General features: G+C 38.8%; 1 protein-coding gene across 6 annotated transcripts in view; it reads right to left on the bottom strand.

The window, feature by feature from the left end:
* The window catches only part of LOC127858955 (cyclin-D-binding Myb-like transcription factor 1), a 44458-nt gene that overhangs the window by 10446 nt on the left and 12030 nt on the right, over nt 1-21982 (bottom strand). For all 6 annotated transcript variants that reach the window (XM_052396332.1, XM_052396344.1, XM_052396360.1 and 3 more), the window contains exons 8-15: nt 21594-21784; nt 17865-18043; nt 16308-16467; nt 15021-15089; nt 5588-5670; nt 4798-4929; nt 4067-4221; nt 3563-3713 (exon numbers count right to left, since the gene is read on the bottom strand). In XM_052396332.1, the coding sequence (XP_052252292.1) occupies nt 3563-3713; nt 4067-4221; nt 4798-4929; nt 5588-5670; nt 15021-15089; nt 16308-16467; nt 17865-18043; nt 21594-21784 (1120 nt within the window). The remainder of the gene's footprint in view (nt 1-3562; nt 3714-4066; nt 4222-4797; nt 4930-5587; nt 5671-15020; nt 15090-16307; nt 16468-17864; nt 18044-21593; nt 21785-21982) is intronic.

The raw sequence follows: 21982 nt of genomic DNA on the forward strand, positions 1-21982 counted from the left end.
TGACCTCAAACCTCATCAAAAGGTAGAGGTCCATGCAAGGTACGTACATGCCAAATATGAAAGAGATCAGTGAGTATTGAAGGTGCTATGAGAAACTGTAATAAAAGTGTGCCTGAAAAATCTAATATTAGCCTCGGTGACCTTGACCCCAGTGACCTCAAACCTCATCAAAAGGTAGAGGTCCATGCAAGGTACGTACATGCCAAATATAAAAGTGATCTGTAAAGTATTGAAGGTGCTATGAGAAACTGTAACAAAAGTGTGACCTTAAGAAAATCTATTATTAGCCTTGGTGACCTTGACCCCAGTGACCTCAAACCTCATCAAGGGGTAGAGGTCCATGCAAGGTAAGTACATGCCAAATATGAAAGAGATCGGTATAGTATTGAAGGTGCTATGAGAAACTGTAACAAAAGTGTGATGGAAAAATCTATTATTAGCCTCAGTGACGTGGACCTTGACCCCAGAGACCTCAAACCTCATCAAAAGGTAGAGGTCCATGCAAGGTACGTACATTCCAAATATAAAAGAGATTGGTAAAGTATTGAAGGTGCTATGAGAAACTGTAGCAAAAGTGTGATGAAGAAATCTAATATTAGCCTCGTTGACCTTGACCCCAGTGACCTCAAACCTCATCAAGGGGTAGAGGTCCATGCAAGGTACGTACATGGCAAATATGAAAGAGATCGGTAAAGTATTGAAGGTGCTATGAGAAACTGTAAGAAAAGTGTGATGGAGAAATCTAATATTAGCCTCGTTGACCTTGACCCCAGTGACCTCAAACCTCATCAAGGGGTAGAGGTCCATGCAAGGTACGTACACGCCAAATATGAAAGAGATCGGTATAGTATTGAAGGTGCTATGAGAAACTGTAACAAAAGTGTGATGGAAAAATCTAATATTAGCCTCGGTGACCTTGACCCCAGTGACCTCAAACCTCATCAAAAGGTAGAGGTCCATGCAAGGTACATACATTCCAAATATGAGAGAGATTGGTAAAGTATTGAAGGTGCTATGAGAAACTGTAACAAAAGTGTGACGGAAAAATCTATTATTAGTCTCGGTGACCTTGACCCCAGTTACCTCAAACCTCATCAAAAGGTAGAGGTCCATGCAAGGTATGTACATGCCAAATATGAAAGAGATTGGTAAAGTATTGAAGGCGCTATGAGAAACGGTAACAAAAGTGTGATGGAAGGAAGTAAGGACAAACTGGCAACAATATGCTCCGCCAAAATTTTATTTCGGGGAGCATAAAAAAGACACACTTGCATTAGGTTAATTTTTTCATAAATCAAGCCTCCTGCTAGAGAAACCTGGGCCCAAAGCCTGTGCGTAAAGTGTCATCCCATATTAGCATGGGAAGACACTTTTTGCCTGAACTGGATTTTTGCTAAGAAGAGATTTTAATGAAAAATACCACGAAAGCAGACTGCACAGGATAATCTGGGACAATATTTAACATTATATGCATTAAGCCAAATTTTCCCACAGTGAGGATTAGTTTTGCATTTCAAACTAGATACCATGGAAACACTTTTGAAGTGTCTCCATGAGGACTTGCTTCTACAGCTTGTAACAGTAGTGCCGCATACACCCTAATGACAAATATTGTAATACGTAACAAAATGCAATAAATTATGTTTTTGAAATTCTTAGTTCTCTAAGAGTTTAGATTATTAGGACAGACAAGACAGACAGACAGACAGACAGACAGACAGACAGACAGACAGACAGACAGACAGACAGACAGACAGACAGACAGATATGATAAATCCAATCAGATCAATTAAAAAATGTGGGAAATAACTTCAATTAAAAAGGACATCATTGCATCCTTGCTTATTCGTCTATTAATTTAATGAATATTTTTATCTTTAGAAACCAAAGTGAAGAATATTGAATGAAAGTTGAAAATATGTAGCCTCAGTCTGGCAAAAAGGTTTTATGCATGTGCATAAAGTGTTGTTACAGATTAGCCTGTGCAGTCTACACAGGCTAAGAAGAGACTATACTTTCCCCCTAAACTAGATTTTTGCAAGGCAGAAACTTTCTATTAATTCAAAATACAATAGCAGCAGAAAGTTGTCCCTGAATATTCATATTCATCAAGCCTGGTTCCCTGAATATGCACATTCATCAAGCCTGGTTTTCCCTTTTTTTAAATATTTAACCAGATTTAAAAAACCTTAACCATGGGCTTTCAAGATAAGCATAATTCCCCCTGCCCTACCCTGCTGAGAGGTGTTTATGGTCTCACACAGCTGGATGGCCGAGGTGATGTCAGACTAGTCCAGAGTTACCTACCCTGCTGAGATGTATCTATGGTCTCACACAGCTGGATGGCCGAGGTGATGTCAGACTTGTCCAGAGTTACCTACCCTGCTGAGATGTATCTATGGTCTTCGACAGCTGGATGGCCGAGGTGATATCAGACTGGTCCAGAGTTACCTACCGTGCTGAGATGTATCTATGGTCTCCGACAGCTGGATGGCCAAGGTGATGTCAGACTTGTCCAGAGTTACCTACCCTGCTGAGATGTATCTATGGTCTCCGACAGCTGGATGGCTGGGGTGATGTCGCACTGGTCCAGAGTTACCTACCATGCTGAGATGTATCTATGGTCTCCAACAGCTGGATGGCTGAGGTGATGTCGGACTGGTCCAGAGTTACCTACCATGCTGAGATGTATCTATGGTCTCCAACAGCTGGATGGCTGAGGTGATGTCGGACTGGTCCAGAGTTACCTACCCTGCTGAGATGTATCTATGGTCTCCGACAGCTGGATGGCTGAGGTGATGTCAGACTTGTCCAGAGTTACCTACCCTGCTGAGATGTATCTATGGTCTCCGACAGCTGGATGGCCGAGGTGATATCAGACTTGTCCAGAGTTACCTACACTGCTGAGATGTATCTATGGTCTCTGACAGCTGGATGGCTGAGGTGATGACAGACTTGTCAAGAGTTACCTACCCTGCTGAGATGTATCTATGGTCTCCGACAGCTGGATGGCCAAGGTGATGTCAGACTGGTCCAAAGTTACCTACCCTGCTGAGATGTGTCTATGGTCTCATACAGCTGGATGGCTGAGGTTATTTCAGACTAGTCCAGAGTTACCTACCCTGCTGAGATGTATGTATGGTCTCACACAGCTGGATGGCCGAGGTGATGTCAGACTTGTCAAGAGTTACCTACCCTGCTGAGATGTATCTATTGTCCGACAGCTGGATGGCTGAGGTGATGTCAGACTTGTCCAGAGTTACCTACCCTGCTGAGATGTATCTATGGTCTCCAACAGCTGGATGGCTGAGGTGATGTCAGACTTGTCCAGAGTTACCTACCATGCTGAGATGTATCTATGGTCTCTGACAGGTGGATGGCTGAGGTGGTATCAGACTTGTCCAGAGTTACCTACCCTGCTGAGATATGTCTATGGTCTCTGACATCTGGATGGCCGAGGTGATGTCAGACTTGTCCAGAGTACCTACCCTGCTGAGATGTATCTATGGTCTCCGACAGCTGGATGGCCGAGGTGATGTCAGAGTGATCCAGAGTTACCTACCCTGCTGAGATGTATCTATGGTCTCCGACAGCTGGATGGCTGAGGTGATGTCAGACTGGTCTTCCAGGGTCACCTCCCCATCACTGAGGTCAGGCCCGGACGGTAACCGTATCACCACATGTGAGGACAGGCCCAGGTCACCATCTGATATCTGCAATAGACAAGAGTTTCAGCCTCCCTGTGGGAAAACAGGGATTAATAGGTGTGTATAAATCAAGTTTAGGTGGCAAGTGCTGTCCCTGATTAGCATGTGTGGACTGCACAGGCTAATCTGGGGTGACACTTAAATGCATTAAGCCCAATTTTCCTGAATTTAGGACCACATATTATTATCCAATATATACAAAATCAACTCTTTGCTTTAAAAAATTACTTTGGGTATACAAATTTTCCCCAAACCATATAGAATGTTTTGATCAAGTAAGTTTCCCTCCATGTATGTATATTTTGTAAAGCAATTTCTTAGCAAAGGTAATGTCTGCCAATATGTGTATGAAGATATACCTGACATATTGGGAGTGTCTGCACTATGATGTGCTCAGTGGAGGTGTGAGCGATGGACCCAGGGCTCTGGGTGATGATGTACGAGCCACAGCTTGACGGTAGGTGTTGAAGGACCTCGTAGGCTGATCCCACATCCACCCCAGACAGGCTGTCATCTGAACAGAGCAACAAACATTCATGAATATTGGAACAGACTGCACAGGCTAATCTGGGACGACAATTTACGCACATGCATAAAACCCCCTTTTCACAGAGCACTGCTCACATAATTTACACTATAAAACACTTTTGCAAACAAACTCCACAGCCGCCATTACACAGAGTTGAATAAGGACCTCTCAAGTCTTCACATTACACAGAGTTGAATAAGGACCTCTCAAGTCTTCACATTACACAGAGTTTAATAAGGACCTCTCAAGTCTTCACATTACACAGAGTTGAATAGGGACCTCTCAAGTCTTCACATTACACAGAGTTGAATAAGGACCTCTCAAGTCTTCACATTACACAGAGTTGAATAGGGACCTCTCAAGTCTTTAAAGCTTTCTTTAACACCATTAACTGTGAAATTTTTCTGATTTTGGCTGTTATATCGGGTTTCATAAAGAATTAGTCTACATGTATAGCGGAATACTCTCTTTTTTTGCAAAGCCAAATTTTCTAAAATTGTAGACATAGGCTAATTTGGTTTAAGCCGAGAAAAGTAAGTCCATGATGTGATGCTACAGTACCTGACATCCTCTGAAGTCCGTCGCTCAAGGACTCCTCCATATGCGTCTCTAGCCTGCGTGTGCGTGCCGTACCGATGGTGTTACGCACCCTCACATTCATCACATATACAGTCTCCATGTTGTGCAGCAATTCTGTGGTGGAGATACTACGTGAGCTTAAATTGTGCCAGATTGATAGTATAGCCTTTATATTAACCAATACATGTACATCAATTTCAACACAATCTTCATCTTCTACGAGAAACTTTCGGCTTTATAAAGGAAGACTGTTTTGCAAGCTTTATACATTTTGTTACTACGTCCAAAACAATAGCAACCACATTTATAATGCAACAAATAGCTTGACATTTTCAGCACAACATGGTACATGTCGTATAAAAAAAGAATTGTTAGCAACATGTATCATCGCCCTGGATTTAACCTGTAAATTTTAAACTACAGTAAGAGAGCATACATTCACAGACATTTACCAATTTTTTTCATTTTACTTACAAAAGATGTGTTTGTCAGAAACACAATGCCCCCTATTGCGCTGCTTTGAAGACACATTTACCTTTGACCTTGAAGGATGACCTTGACCTTTCACTACTTGAAATGTGCAGCTCCGTGAGATACACATGAATGCCAAATATCAAGTTGCTATCTTCAATATTGCAAAAATTATGACCAAGGTTAAAGTTTAGTGTAAGACACACAGAAACACAGACACACAGAATGATAGACAGACAGGCCAAAAACAATATACCCCCGATCATTCAATCCGGGGGCATAAAAAGAATTATTTATAAACCTTTGAATGGTATGATATGGTAGTCTGGTATGTTCTTCTTCAGTTGCCACCACTTTCCCCTCAGCCACTGTGGAGATCTGGCACTAAAAGCGGAACCAAAGTGTAAAGCAATGTTCACTGACCACAGCTTGATCAGTCATGAAGCTATAGAAATTTTACAACTGTAAACAAATCAACATATCCTTTTTTATGTAATAAGAAGTCAACAAATAAAATTTGTAAGAAGCTATCATAAGTTATACTGGTCCCTCTTCCACAAGCAAAATTATACAATGCGTACAATATTTTTTTTTAAGTAGCTCAAAATGAACTGAGTTTTAGCTTCAAAATATTTGTCTCATATCATTACTACAGTAAAACCTGTCTAAACCAAAAACTATGTGTGGAATACCTGTCAAAACCAAACAGCCAGATGGCATTTTTCTAGTCTATTTTTCTACATCAACAAGTTTAAACAAGAAACTGTCCGAGACGGGTGATGCTCCCCAAAGTTTTTTTTTGTCACAATATTGCACTATACATTCAGATTAAAGGAAACGTCTTGAGGGGCATAACTTTGGACAAAATAATACAATGGATGGTTTAGCAACTTTAAAATTTCAAAGGGCAATAACTCATCTTACCAGAACCCACTAATAACATGCGCATCTCCTCAAGGTAGTTAAGCTTCCCATTAAGCTTCATTGAAGTCCAGTCAGTAGTTGGGGAGAAATAGCCCGGACAAGAATTGCACTATATGTACAGTTCATATAAAATTTCAAAGGGCCATAACTCTGTGAAAAATCATCCTACCATAACCGGCTGATAATATGCACATCTCCTGTTGGTAGTGAAGCTTCCCATAAAGTTTCATTGAATTCCCGTGACAAATTGCTGAGAAATAGCTCGGACAAGAATTGCACTATATGTACAATGGAAAATTTCAAAGGGCCATAACTCTGTGAAAATCATCCGACCATAACCGGCTGATAATATGCACATCTCCTGTTGGTAGTGAAGCTTCCCAGAAAGTTTCATTGAATTCCCGTAATAAGTTGCTGAGAAATAGCCCGGACAAGAATTGCACTATATGTACAATGGAAAATTTCAAAGGGCCATAACTCTGGGAAAAATCATCCGACCAGAACCGGCTGATAATATGCACATCTCCTCTTGGTAGTGAAGCTTCACATAAAGTTTCATTGAATTCCGGTCATTATTTGCTGAGAAATAGCCTGGACAAGAATTGCATTGTATGAACAGTTAATGGAAAATTTCAAAGGGCCATAACTCTGTGAAAAATCATCCGACCAGAACCCCCTGATAATATGCACATCTCCTCTTGGTAGTGAATCTTCCCATAAAGTTTAATTGAATTCGGGTCATTAGTTGCTGACAAATAGCCCGGACAAGAATTGCACTATATGTACAGTTAATGGAAATTTCAAAGGGCCATAACTCTGTGAAAAATCATCCGACCAGAACCGGCAGATAATATGCACATCTCTTGGTAGTGAAGCTTCCCATAAAGTTTAATCGAATTCCGGCCATTAGTTGCTGAGAAATCAGCCCAGACAAAAATTGTGCATGGACGGACGGACCGATGGACACACAGACAGACGAAGCGGCGAGTATATGCTTCCCCCCAAAAATTTTTGGGGGGAGCATAATTAACCAAAGCTAGTCTCAACCAAAAAATGAACACTTCAATTGAAAATTATGTCTCATTTAATATATAAGGACCTTATTAAAACAAACAAACATATTTGGTCAAGAGTGAAATCGCGATACAGCAGATACATCATGCAATATTAAAGTGGTCACAATTAAACACAACTGGTTTAGTCACTATGGCGTTAGCTATAACAGGACAGTCTTGTAATAGACAATTAGCATGTTAGTGAAAAACAGATCAAGTCCTTTGTGTTTCATGCTGAAAATTGTAGTTCTTAATATTTCATAGCAGAAAAATCAAATGATATTAAAATATGGCACAACAAAAAAAAACTTGGAACGTTCTATAAACTGTTACACATGTACACAAAATTTATTACTTATGGTAACTTTTAAATGTCATTATTTCTGAAACTGTATGTAAATCATGAAATTTATATTAGTGATCTTAAGTTTTAATATTGTCTTGTTCAATATATGCATTTTATAATTCAAATGATAATGTTAACAATAATAACAAGAGCTGTGTTTGAGAAACACAAAGCCCCCTACTGCCCCGCTTTGAAGCCATATATTTGACCTTTGACCTTGAAGGATGACCTAGACCATTTCAAAATGTGCAGCTCCATGAGATGCACATGCATGCCAAATATCAAGTTGCTATCTTCAATATTGCAAAAGTTATGACCAAGGTTAAAGTTTTGTGACAGACACACACAATGACAGACAGTCAGACAGGCCAAAAACAATATACCCCCGATCATTCGATCCGGGGGCATTAAAAGTAAAACTTAATATATTGGAACCCCTTTCAGCCAAAGGCTCTCAGGAACATGAATAATTTCCAGTTAAAGGGGACTCCAGTTTTTGAGGGGATATCATAACATCATCAATAATAAAACAATAGCATTGCAAACAATCAAGCAACTCTTTAAACAGTTTGATCATGTTTTCATTACACAATTCTACATGCATTTCTGAAATGTTTATTATTACTTACTTAAAATATGTCAGTGTTACTATATATCGATGGTCTCAATTAAAAATGTCGAACCTACAAAAACACAAGTTTTCAGGAGACCTATTTTAGATAAACATTTCTTGCACAAAGTCAATTAAAGATTATTTTAAACATTTTTAAAAGTGTCGCATGATAGACCATGTTCGTATGGAACTAATTTGACGTTAAGTTAATAAATCTGCTGTAAAATGTATCTTCGTCATTTAGACTTGCATTTATGTGATGTTTCGGCAAATTGGACAGCTTATTGTAATAGATTTTGTTTCAATAGAATAAATTTTTCCACTGTTGTCCGTTAGCAAAGCAATGCATTTTTTTCTGTTTTACACGGTGGAACAGAGGTGACAACCGCAATTCGTTATTTATAGTGTGGCCTCAACTTAGTAACTTGTGGGAACGACTAATAAAGTTGAGGGAACAACATCATAAGTTGTGGCTTCAACTTAATAACTTGTGGAAACAATTTTTAAAATAACTTGTGGAAACAACTACGTACGTTGTCCCCACAACTGTTTAAGTTGAGACCTCAGCTTAGTAACTTGTGGCCACAACTTCATAACTTGCTCCCAAAACTTATTAAATTGTGACCTCAACCTAGTAATTTGTTCATTTAACTTATTAAGTTATTCCTTCAACTAAATAACTTGTGGGAACAACTTATTTATTAAGTTGAGGCCTCAGCTCAGAAACTTGTGGCGACAACTTCATAACTTGTTCCCACAACTTATTAGTTTTTGCCTCAACTAAATAACTTGTGGGACCAACTAACTATGTTGAAACCACTAATTTAAGTTTAACCAATAATATCGGGCGTTTCATCTTTACCGTTTTATCACAATTAGTACCCCTTATTTTACTAGGTGCTCGGGTTCGAGCACTATCCCTGTTAGCTATGGATCCCCCGTTCGAGCCCTATCTGAGCACTTGCCATGTAAGTCATGGATTTCAGATTTGAGCCCCTATCTGAGCGATCGCCAAGTTAGCGACTTGGTTCAGGGCTCGAACCCTGTTGTGAAAACTAGGCACATAAGCGACGGATTCCGGTTGGGAATCCAGGTCTGATACCTCCCTTTTTAAACGATGGGTCTTTGGGTTTTAGCCCCAGTCTAAGGACTTTCCCTGTAAGCGACTTGGATTCCAGTCTGAGCATTCGCACCCTACGTAACGGATCCCGGCTTGGATGCCCTGCTTGAGCACTCACCCTGTATGCTATGCCCCCGGGCTAAAATCCCTGTTTAAGTACTTACCATTTAAGCGAACGGACCCTGATCAAAGTCGTAGTCTTATCGCCGGACCCGAAAAATGCGGGATTTATAGCTTACAGGGCTAGTGCTCAGACCGGCGCTAGAACCCGAACACCCATAGCTTGCGAGGCTAGCTCTCATTTCCGGACTCGAAAGCGGGAAATGTTGCTTACGAAGCTCATTTCCGCAGCCGGTCGCTTAGTAGGCGGGTGCTCAGTATGGTATGTTAGCGACGGCTGTTTGGTTCGAGTCCCTGTGTGAACCCGTAGCTTTCGGTGCGAACGCTCAGACTGAGGTTTGCAACCGGGATCCTTCCCTTACTGGGCAAGAGCTAAGACACAGGCTTGAACCCGGGATCCATAGCTTTCAGGACTAGTACTCAGACTGGGGCTCGAACCCGGGACCGGTCACTGTTGGTGCAAATTCTCACATCGGAATTCGAGCCGTCGCTTATAGGGTAAATCCTTAAACCGAGGATTGATCTAGAGACCCAAAGCTTTCAGGGCTAGTGCTCGAACTATGATTCGAACCTGAGGCCGTCGAAAACTCTGTATTAGATTTTCAGACCGTCGAAAACTTAGGCATCTTGCACTCGCCTCGTAAGCGATGGATCCCGGGATCGAGCCCCGGTCAGAGGAATCGCCCTTTACAAGAAGCGTCCCGGGTTCAAATCCAAAAACCATGGGACTCGAAACCGGGATCCGACGCGTACGTTGCTAGTGCTCAGACCGGGGATGAAACCCTGAACCCAGTCACAAACAAGGCAAGTGCTCAGACAATTGTAGGTCTTAACTTAGTAACTTGCGGCCAGAAGTTATAAAGTTGAAGGAACAACTTACTAAGTTGAAACCTCAACTTAATAAGTTGTAGGAACAAGCTATTAGTTGCGGCCACAAGTTACTAAGTTAATACCTCAACATTTTATATTATTTTGATATCTTTTTGCGTTCATCAATGCTATAAAATGTACATCATTTAATTATTTTATAAGCAAACGTTTACGTTTCGTCAATTTGCCTTAAAATGCATGGCTATATTGATACTTTAATATATTAATAAGCTCGCAAAATGCCGACGTAACAATTTTTTTCAGCTTCGTCATTTTGACTTCAAGCAATTGCGGTTCGTCATTACATCACGTGACTATATGGAGCTGTTGCGATTGGTTAACTATTTTGTTGTTTTGGGGGTATATGTGCATTGATTTCCCGCTTTACACAATATCAAAATCGCGAAATGCCAAAAATGTAGGTTCGTCATTTTAAATTGGGACCATCGATATGTTTATGAATTATACACCACTGGTTATGTCCCTTGTCTTTTATATGTCCATTTGCATCACTTGTGAGATTCAGTCCCTTTTCCTGTGAGCGTCCATCCATGTACCGTGATGTCGTACATGTTTTGTCCAGTCAGAATGAGAGATATCAAATATACAAGATTTTTTATGGTAAATATTAAATGCCCAGTTGAAGTGTTTGCAAATTTCAGAACATGCTTTCCTCTGCTCCCAGGCTGTCAAAAGACACATTTGAGTTTGTTAATGTACACATACTTTGACTATTTTACTTCCACCAACCTGGTGAGTTTTAGATTATTTGTGTTTGCAATTATTTGTTTTCATTGCAAATGAACTTAATTATATTGAAATATTGTATATATGTTTGTAAGGTTGTAGCATGTTGTAATTATGTCTTTTTGTTTCTTGGTTTCGGAATTCTATTATATATATTTAATATATATAAGAAATCGGTGTATAAAAGGATCGAACCTTGGTGGGCGTTTGAGTTATTTCCAACCCCTACCCCACTACACTTATACAAAAGCTAAAATTAAACTTCATATAGAAATACTTTCAGAATCCTTTATGTATAAAAGGCCTTAAATTAGAAATAAATAAGCAATGAAAAAGCATTTGCCTAAATAAGATTTAACACTGTACCCTGCAGCATATATAAGAAACATCACTTGATAAATAATAAGTACATTTTGTTTGTTATGAATAAATATGATCAGAATTAGCACTGCTTTTCACAAGCATTAATTGTCCATACATGAATTTGCCATTTTTAAAAAATTGTTTAAGTTTTTAGCATTAATTGTGTGCATCATCAATACACAATTCACAGACTTATAATGACAAAAGGTCTAATGAACACTAAACAAAGCCATGAATAGTTAAGAGGGTTACAATTACGCTCAATACAACCCAAATTTAATCAAATGTATGACTGGTATCCGAAATTGAGATAATTCTGATTTAGAGGAGATATTTTAGGTATTTATACTTAAAACAAGAGACGTGATTGTCAGAAAAACAATGCCCCATATTGCGCCGCTTTGAAGCCATATATTTGACCTTTGACCTTGAAGGATGACCTTGACCTTTCACCATTCAAAATGTGCAGCTCCATGAGATACACATGCATGCCAAATATCAAGAAGCTATTTTCAATAATGCAAAAGTTATTGCAAAACTTTAACCAAGGTAAAAGTTTTGGGACACAAACAATGAATGACAGACAGACAGGCCAAAAACAATATGCCCCCGATCTTTCAATCCGGGGGCATAAAAATACAATGATATTTGACCTTTGACCTTGAAGGTTAACCTTGACCTTTCACCACTAAAAATGTGCAGCTGCACGAGAAGTAAGAGATTTAATGGAGAAATTATTATTATTTTTTTTTTAATTTTGACCTTTGACCTTGAAGGATGACCTTGACCTTTCACCTCTCAAAATGTGCAGCTCCAGGAGATACACATGCATGCCAAATATGAAGTTGCTGTGTTCAATATTAAAAAAGTAGTTATGATAAAACTTTAACGTAGGTTAAAGTTTTAGGAAATAAAAATGCAATGATATTTGACCTTTGACCTTGAAGGATGACCTTGACCTTGTCTTTTCACCACTAAAAATGAGCAGCTACATGAGATACACATGCATGGAAAATATCATAATAAGTTGGTATGTTCAATATTACAAAAGTTATCAAACTTTAACCAAGGTTAAAGTTTTGGGACAGACAGACAGACAGACAAACAGACAGACAGACAGACAGACAGACAGACAGACAGACAGACAGACAGACAGACAGCCAGACACAGACAGAAAGACAGACAGGACAAAAACAATATACCCCCGATCTATCGATCCGGGGGCATAACAATGGGACCAGACAAATAGTCCTATTAAGAGAGGATTCAAATTTTAGAGGATCCAGTTAAGAGATTTTCTAAAGTACATGTTGTTTACTGGCTTAGATGTTAATAAACCAAACACCCCTGAAAACAAACAAGAGGCCCATGAGGGCCTGAATCGCTCTACTGGTATAAACACTGTGCAAGTTTGGAAAGAATAAGATGGAAACTGTGTACACTGCAAATCCAATATATCGCGGTTGAAGGGGTCCAAAGATTGCGACCGTGATATATCCGGCGCGCGATATAAATTGTAAGGTTATGTATGCATGTATATGTATGCATTAGCATCGTTATGCAATCTCAAAACACGCTATTTACCTACCTTATTCAATTATGTGTTATATCCATATGTTATTCATTGGTATAACACAAAACATTATTCCTTGTGAGTATTTTCAAATGCATATAATTAAATTTGTAATCCGAAAAACATTGCCGAGTTGTATTGTTCAAGAAAGCATGCACAAATTAGACCCATGTACAAAATGACGTCATTCATTCTCATGAAAAGCATGGAAAGCATGGGTTTTAATAGTAGTGCATTTTGACAAATTGAGGGATCTTTACCTCTAAATTAAAAGCAAGTAGTTTACACTGTATCTAACGCACACAGATTGTTGAGATAGGTCAGTATTGACTTGTGACATTTACAGTTATAATTGTGTACACCTTCATGTGTGCACTGGTGCGTTTCGGCAGTTCAAAGCAAATTCAATACAGAATGGTAACACCCGAAATGACCTGTGATGTTTGACAAGATGGGCTATTGTTTATCGCAGTACACAGGTGTTAAAGTGATGTACAATGTAAGCAAACAATCTGGTCAAAACTGGATTATGAATGGATTATGAATGTTGGATTAAAGTTGGTGAAAAAAGGAAAAATACTAGCTTGAAACGGATTTTAATTCATCAAATTCTCAGATTAAAACATTTTATTTGGGGATGCTCGTCAGATTTTTGGGAGCCATAGCGGATTCGATATAACAGACTGTGATATATTGGAGTTGCAGTGTACTTAATCGTGCAAACAAGGAGAATTTTCTAAAATTCAAGGGGAGATTATTGTGTACTTATTTCTCCAATACTTCTTGAGTTATCATACAGGAACCATCTGGTGAACGGACCGACAGACATAAAAAGTTATCAAACTTTAACCAAGGTCAAAGTTTTTCATCTGGAAACCATTTTACTATTTCGAGTCACTGTGACCTTGACCTTTGACCTAGTGACCTGAAAATCATTAGGGGTCATCTGCCAGTCATTATCAATGAACCTATGAAGTTTCATGATCCTAGGCATAAGCATTCTTGAGTTATCATCCGGAAACCATTTTACTGTTTCGAGTCACTGTGACCTTGACCTTTGACCTAGTGACCTGAAAATCAATAAGGGTCATCTGCTAGTCATGATCAATGTTCCTATGAAGTTTCATGATCCTAGGCATAAGCATTCTTGAGTTATCATCCGGAAACCGTTTTACTGTTTCGAGTCACTGTGACCTTGACCTTTGACCTTGTGACCTGAAAATCAATAGGGGTCATCTGCCAGTCAAGATCAATGTACCTATGAAGTTTCATGATCCTAGAGTTATCATGAGTTATCATCCGGAAACCATCTGGTGGACGACGGACAGACATGTTCAAAACAATATACCCCCTCTTCTTCGAAGGGGGCATAAAAAAGGTTTGAGTCCTCATTGATACAAAGACACTGTGCAAGTTTGCCAAGAATTGGATGAAAATTATGGACGTTATCACATAAAAAAAAATGAATTTTCATTTTTTTCTCAAATTCAAGGGGAGATAATTCTGGACTTATAACTCCCATATCGCTCATTTTCAATAGGGTTTGACTCATCATTCAGATAAAGACACTGTGCAAGTTGGGAAATACTTGGATGAAAACTGTGGACTTTATTGCGTAAACAAGCCTTATTTCACAATTTTCTTAATTTCAAGGGGAGATAATTCTGGACTTTTACTCTGATGTAACCCATTTTCAATAGGGTTCGAGTCCTCATTTATATAAAGACACTGAACAAATTTGAAAAGAATTGGATGAAAACTGTGGGCTTTATCGCATAAACAAGAAAAAGTATAACGCAGGCACGCACAGGACGACGGAAACCACGCCATGACATAAGCTCTTCAGGCCTTCGGCCAGTAGAGCTAACAATCAGCCTGGTCCAGACACTGTTTGGTTGCGACTGGTTTCACTGTACTGTTTTATTACTTGTTGCCAAACTGTGTTTGGTACTAGTAAAGCCAATCTATATACATGTCATGACAATGTCTTAATCCTCACTTACCTGGGCCAGTCTTTGGCAAGGGCATCCCAGTCAATCTCTGTATCATCCTCCACGCTAAGGTTTGCAACCCTGAAATAGCAGGTTACCTGGCTGAATATATGAGCATTGCACTGGGTAAATGGGTATAAATGCATGCAGGTACAATGTCATTCCAAATTAGAATGTGCAGTCCCCTCAGGCTAATCAGGGACACCACTTTATGTTTTTATGGAATGTTTTGTTTAAAGGAGTCTCTTCTAAATAATAATCCCTGGGAAGACACTTAACCCACATGGATTTAGCCCAGGTTAACCAGAACGAGGCCCATGTAACCAACACATACGCTGTACCACATGGCCATCCAAAACAGAGGTCATTACACGGCGCTGCAAGTAGGCCAATAAAACACGCTTTTATTTGTTTCCCAACGGCAAGTCCAATGATTAGGCTTTTTTTATGTATCTTGCTTGTTATGTTATGGTTTACTGTAGAGGTTAGTGTTTGCCTACATAGTGGGATGTTTAAGGTTCAAGTCACACACAGGGCACAATATGACATGACGGTTTCCCACCCAGCAGCTAGGAGTAAAATCAAGGGTACAGATCGCCTTCCTGCAAAACCCGGCATACGGGATGAGAATAGTAAAGATGTTAATCAGTAAAGGGAATACAAAGCATTTAACTTTTCATTGAATTAAAGAATAAAGTACAATCGTATTCAGAGACAACATTTATTATAAAACATGTTCCATATATGGCACACAGTTCTTATGTGAACAGTGAACTTAACCTAGATTTTATGCTTAAGCATTATACGTTTTGACATTTGTCATTTTTAAGGATCCTGACACACTGTCAAAATAAAATATCATACATATACAAGGCCAATTTGTCAAATTAGTATAATTTAGATAAAAGAGCGAAATGGTAGGTGTACATACGAGCCTCGTTCTGTGATAATTGAATGTAATGCATGTGCGTAAAGGGTCATTACAGATCAGCCTGTGCAGTTTTCATAGGCTGATTGTGCGTAAAGGGGTCATTCCAGATCAGCCTGTGCAGTTTTCATAGGCTGATTGTGTGTAAAGAGTCATTCCAGATTAGCCTGTGCAGTTTTCATAGGCTAATCAGGGAAGACACTTTCCACTTTTATCACTGATAATTTTGTTTTATATCATGCTTTCTTGTAGATTATTGGAAAATATTATTGTAATCAACTGGTTCAACTTGTTTTTGTTTTTTTCCTAATTGTTCAGTGTGAAAAGATGAACAAATCCTGGAAACATTTCTTAATCCTTTATCAACGTACCTAGCAATAAGGTTGATGTCATCCTCACGCGTCCACTCTCGGCCCCCCTTCATCTTCCAGTTCATGTAGTTGAGCCACTTGGTTCGACACTGCTTCTCTGACCTTGTAATCACTCGCTCAGCCACCAACGCCCAGGACAGACCATGCACAACATCCTCACCTGATAAAAGGAAACACTTAAACATACTGTGACGAGTTAAAACCTACTAAATTTCTAATAGTATTTAAATTTATTTTATTATTTTAAAATTTATTATATATAAAATAAATATGTTTGAACTAAATACTTTAACTCATTTGTATTTTAGTTTAATACAATTCCAATGTCCTAATAGGCTAAATACAGTTTTAATTAAATGGAATTTTGATGCTTATTTACGATTGTCCAATAAAATATGAAATGAAGTAGGGGTCCTCACCTTCAATTTTAAGGTACTGTAAAATCCTTATTTTTGTGAGAGATTAATGTGGGTCGTCATATGAACTAGGGCTGTAACGAATACACTAGGTGACGAATACGATACGCATCACGAATACAGGGTAGCGAATACGAATATTTATTGGCGAATATGAATTTTAATGAACAAAAGAAATACTGACAACTCGACATGACATTATATAGTATGAGACTATGTGTATTTGTCAATTTGATTAATTGAGTATCATTGCATACTGAAAATATGAAATATAACACTTTGAAATAACAAAACACTGCAAATTGTCTTCATCTAATCGTCTTTTTTGGGGAAACCAAAGTAGCGCCAGACAAACAACGTGTATTTGGCAGGCATGTCAACGATACCAATAGCATTCCTTTTGCAAGGCTCCACGTGTGTTGATAAGTTGCACAATCATTGTCGTAAAGATAAACAAAAAGAAATTCCATCTGCTAATCCTTTGTGTGTGTGTTTGAGCTTCAAATCACTTGTATTTACCTATATAAACATTTAACAACTATCGAAAGATTTTTCAATTCAATGTCGTTAATATTTAACCGGTGCCCGCCATTTTTGTTGATAATATCACTGTGTAACATAGTGGGTGGGGTAAACATGATGAAAAATGCCGGAATAAGGAGAAGAACATTTTAATATAGGGGTTAATTGTATGAACCTTCATTTGTAAGGTAACATGATTAAACTTTCAATCCGAATCACGTTGTTTGTATTTGTCAAATATTGAGGTTCGGGAGGTGGCGAATAACGAATACAATTCATCCACAGCCATATTCGAGTAATTCGAATATTCGAATGTATCGTGTCAGCCCTAATATGAACTGATCTTACACAAACAAATCAGAAAATTACAGATGCAGATTTTTTTTTTTAGAAATCCACAAATTTTTATGTAACCATGAGTCTTTTTTTTTTAAAAACAACACAATTTCTTGCCATCCAATACAAATGATTTAACAGTATTTGATGCATGAAATGGTATCTGATAAAATACTTAATTTACATCAAATCCTACTTATAAGCCCATCATGTAGCCCACTTAATCATCTCAAGGCTGTTAAGCAAGAAATAAGTAGCTGTGTTGCCCCTCAATCCCTGGTACCTGGTCGCCCGCCAACAAGGTCATACACAGCCTGTGTGAGTCTCCTCTCCTCCTCTGGCAGCCACTTGCCAGAGTTGCACATGTCCTTCATCAGGCGACACTTGTCCTTCACAGAGGACGCACTGCGACCTAGCGCCTGACCAATGGACGCCCAGTCTGAACCGTGCTGTGTGCGTAACCTGTGGCAGGTGTCAAAGAGCATCATGAGAAAAAATTGGAAATTTATACTGCAAAATTGTTTCTACAATTATACTGTAACATGGCATGGGAAGCGCTAAATAAAGCAACCCAGAACAGAGTATGATGGAGGACTGTTGCCAAGGCCCTATGGTCCTTAAGGAACTCAAAGAAATAAGTCAAGTAAGTCAAATTTCCTTATATCATGACTTTTGTTTAAAACAAGTGAACTAATTGTAAGGGCCAAATCCCCAGAAGTATAATTTTGACCCAAAAGTGTCAACTCGGCCTTCAAAGTTAGGGGAAAAGAAACATGTTTTATTGATTTTTTGAAGAACAGAAGTCACTATGAACTCTATTGAATTTTCATTTCAATAAATTTGATACTTACATACTTATCAAAGTCTTCTATAATTATATGGACTTTCATTAATAAGCCCTTAATATATATATTAAGTTTCATTTGAATCCATTCAATATTTTTGAAGTCTTCACACAAGTCTAACATACAGTCAAAACTGAGAACAGCGGTCAGTTAAGGGAAATGACCAAAATCAACAGGAGACCGCTGTTCTCAGATCAGCACAGCATTTACCTTTTCTTTTATCATATGAAGATTCATTCGAAAATCTTCAATAATTGGAAGTTATGCTTCACAAAAAAAACGACCATACACACATTGGGAAAACCACAATTACTCCAAACTATTTATAAGAGAGTTATGAAAATGTATTATGCACTTTCCCTCAAAGTCCTCAATCAATGTAATTGAAAACAAGGGACAAAATTGTCACAAAACCAGGTTTTCATTGTGAAAAAAAAATCTGATAAAGGGAGAAAACTCAAACTGAACTTTTGAAATGACCAAAAAAAATTAACCCCCTTTGTAAGTTTTTTTTTTTTTTTAAATCTATTTTTAGTCGTGGCGACCTTGACATTGGAGATATTGACGTGATTCTTTCGTGGGACACACCGTCCCATGATGGTGAACAAATGTGCCAAATGATTTTAAAATCTCACAATGAATGACATAGTTATGGCCAGGACAAGCTCATTTATGGCCATTTTTGACCTTTGAACTCAAAGTGTGACCTTGACCTTGGAGATATCGACGTAATTATTTCGCGCGACACACCGTCCAATGATGGTGAACAAATGTGCCAAATGATTTTAAAATCTGACGATGAACGACATAGTTATGGCTCGGACAAGCTCATTTATGGCCATTTTTGACCTTTGAACTCAAAGTGTGACCTTGACCTTGGAGATATCGACGTAATTATTTCGCGCGACACACCGTCCAATGATGGTGAACAAATGTGCCAAATGATTTTAAAATCTGACAATGAACGACATAGTTATGGCCCGGACAAGCTTATTCCGCCAGCCCGCCAGCCAGCCCGCCCGCATTCGCCAATCTAATAACCAGTTTTTTCCTTTGGAAAACCTGGTTAAAAACTCAAACTGAACTTTTGAAATGACCAAAAAAAATTAACCCCCTTTGTAATTTTTTTTTTTTTAAATCTATTTTTAGTCGTGGCGACCTTGACATTGGAGATATTGACGTGATTCTTTCGTGGGACACACCGTCCCATGATGGTGAACAAATGTGCCAAATGATTTTAAAATCTCACAATGAATGACATAGTTATGGCCAGGACAAGCTCATTTATGGCCATTTTTGACCTTTGAACTCAAAGTGTGACCTTGACTTTGGAGATATCGACGTAATTATTTCGCGCGACACACCGTCCAATGATGGTGAACAAATGTGCCACATGATTTTAAAATCTGACGATGAACGACATAGTTATGGCTCGGACAAGCTCATTTATGGCCATTTTTGACCTTTGAACTCAAAGTGTGACCTTGACCTTGGAGATATCGACGTAATTATTTCGCGCGACACACCGTCCAATGATGGTGAACAAATGTGCCAAATGATTTTAAAATCTGACAATGAACGACATAGTTATGGCCCGGACAAGCTTATTCCGCCAGCCCGCCAGCCAGCCCGCCAGCCAGCCAGCCCGCCCGCCCGCCCGCCCGCATTCGCCAATCTAATAACCAGTTTTTTCCTTCGGAAAACCTGGTTAAAAACAACATTCAACACACAGGGGTGTCAATTGTTCCAAATTTGAAATCTGGAAAATTAAGCCGAGTGTCTAAGTCCGTAGGATAAAGGGAATAAGAGGGCTGAGCCCCTTGAGCCCTAGCTTATTGTACTTTTTTATAGTCTTTCCAGGTGCAATTTCTGGTGAGTACAAGGCAAAATATTATCAACCAAACCATCTGTAATACCGCATGTGTATTTGTCATTCTATACAAATGTTATAAAGAACGTTGAAAATAAATTAAAATCGACGAACCATACTGTATCCGAAAACATGTTGCGATATGTCATTTGCACATGAAATAAAATATTGAATCAATATATAATTTGGTTGGCATATTGTTTTAAAATATGATATTACAGTACATTACTTTGCTAATAGATAATTTAACATTTCAAGATTGCGGACATTTAAAACATTCGTAGAATTGTACGGTTTCCTGAAAGTAGGAAGATGTTCCGTCAGTTATTGCTCATGTCAGTGCAAGCCGCTTACCAATCAGAAATCAATTAATAAAAGACCAGTCAAAATCAGTACCGAGCGCAAATGTCCGGAATGCGGAAGAGGCTATAACAATATTTTTTCTAAAATGATCCCGTACTAAAAGAATTTGTCCCTACCCCCACCCCCCTGAAACAAACTCATCGTATTTACATTCATATAAAAATCGACCCTGGATGGCTTAAATCTGGATTTCCAGAATAATCCAGAAATTTGTCACCCTTGAATACTAAAGATTTCATGCTCTGCACAAGAACATCCACTTAAGGGCAATAACACTGCAAATCCTGAACATTTTTACTCATGTACTCTGCATTTCATTAATGTCCTCTTTTATAAGATGAAGTTTTATTTGGACCCATTCATTACTTTCTGACTGCACATGCTAATCTGGGTTAACTCTTAACACATTTAAATTAAGACCAGTTTTGCAAGAAGGCTGCTTCTTGGAAAGCAACTTATCAATAAACTACCACATGCAAGAAGCTGTCACATCTACACAACTGGGAACAGCTATATTAAGCTTTGAGCAAACAGGCAAGGCAACAATTACTCTTTATATGATGGCAATACCCACTGTCATTTAAGAAGCAATAACAACGATAAATCACCAACATATTCAGATGGTCGAGCTCAAAAATTTACAACTGAGCCTTGCGTTTGGAAAAACTGCATGTGCGTAAAACGAGGTCCCAGATTAGTTCATGCAGTCTGCACAGGCAAGTCCAAGACAACACTTTCCGCTTATATGGTATTTTTTTGTTTAAAGAAAGTCTCTTTTAAAGCTATAGTCCAAACAAGGCAAAAAGTGTTGTCCCTGATTAGCCTGTGCGCACTGCAAAGGTTAATCTGGGACAACACTCTATGCACATGCATTAAGCCACATTTTCCCAGAGCCAGGCTAAATTATATCAGGTTATGGAGTACAAGTACGCACTCTTTCAGTTTCTGCATCTCCTCTTGCGTGTATTTGCCAATATGGTTCTTCTGATCGTACATTCTCGTCACGCGGCGGTACACAGAGAACAGCGGGCGCTGAAGGCCCTTGGCAATGGTGCGGTAGAACTGCTTGCGATCGTCCTTTGACATCTCGAAGATGATCACTGTTGGGTCACTGATATCATGTTCCTGTAGGGACAGAGAATGGTCCATCAGTAAGAAAGTCAGTTTCACAGGCTAAACATCATCCATATATTCTTGTTACTGTGTGCAAGCTAGTAAAATATGGTACAGACTGAGTCTTGTTCTGAGAAAACTAGGCTTAATTCATGTTTGTTAAGTGTCATCACAGATTAGCCTGTGAAGTCTGCACAGGCTTATTAGGGA

The sequence above is a fragment of the Dreissena polymorpha genome, chromosome 1 (assembly GCF_020536995.1).
Source record: "Dreissena polymorpha isolate Duluth1 chromosome 1, UMN_Dpol_1.0, whole genome shotgun sequence".
Taxonomy (NCBI): Eukaryota; Metazoa; Mollusca; class Bivalvia; order Myida; family Dreissenidae; genus Dreissena; species Dreissena polymorpha.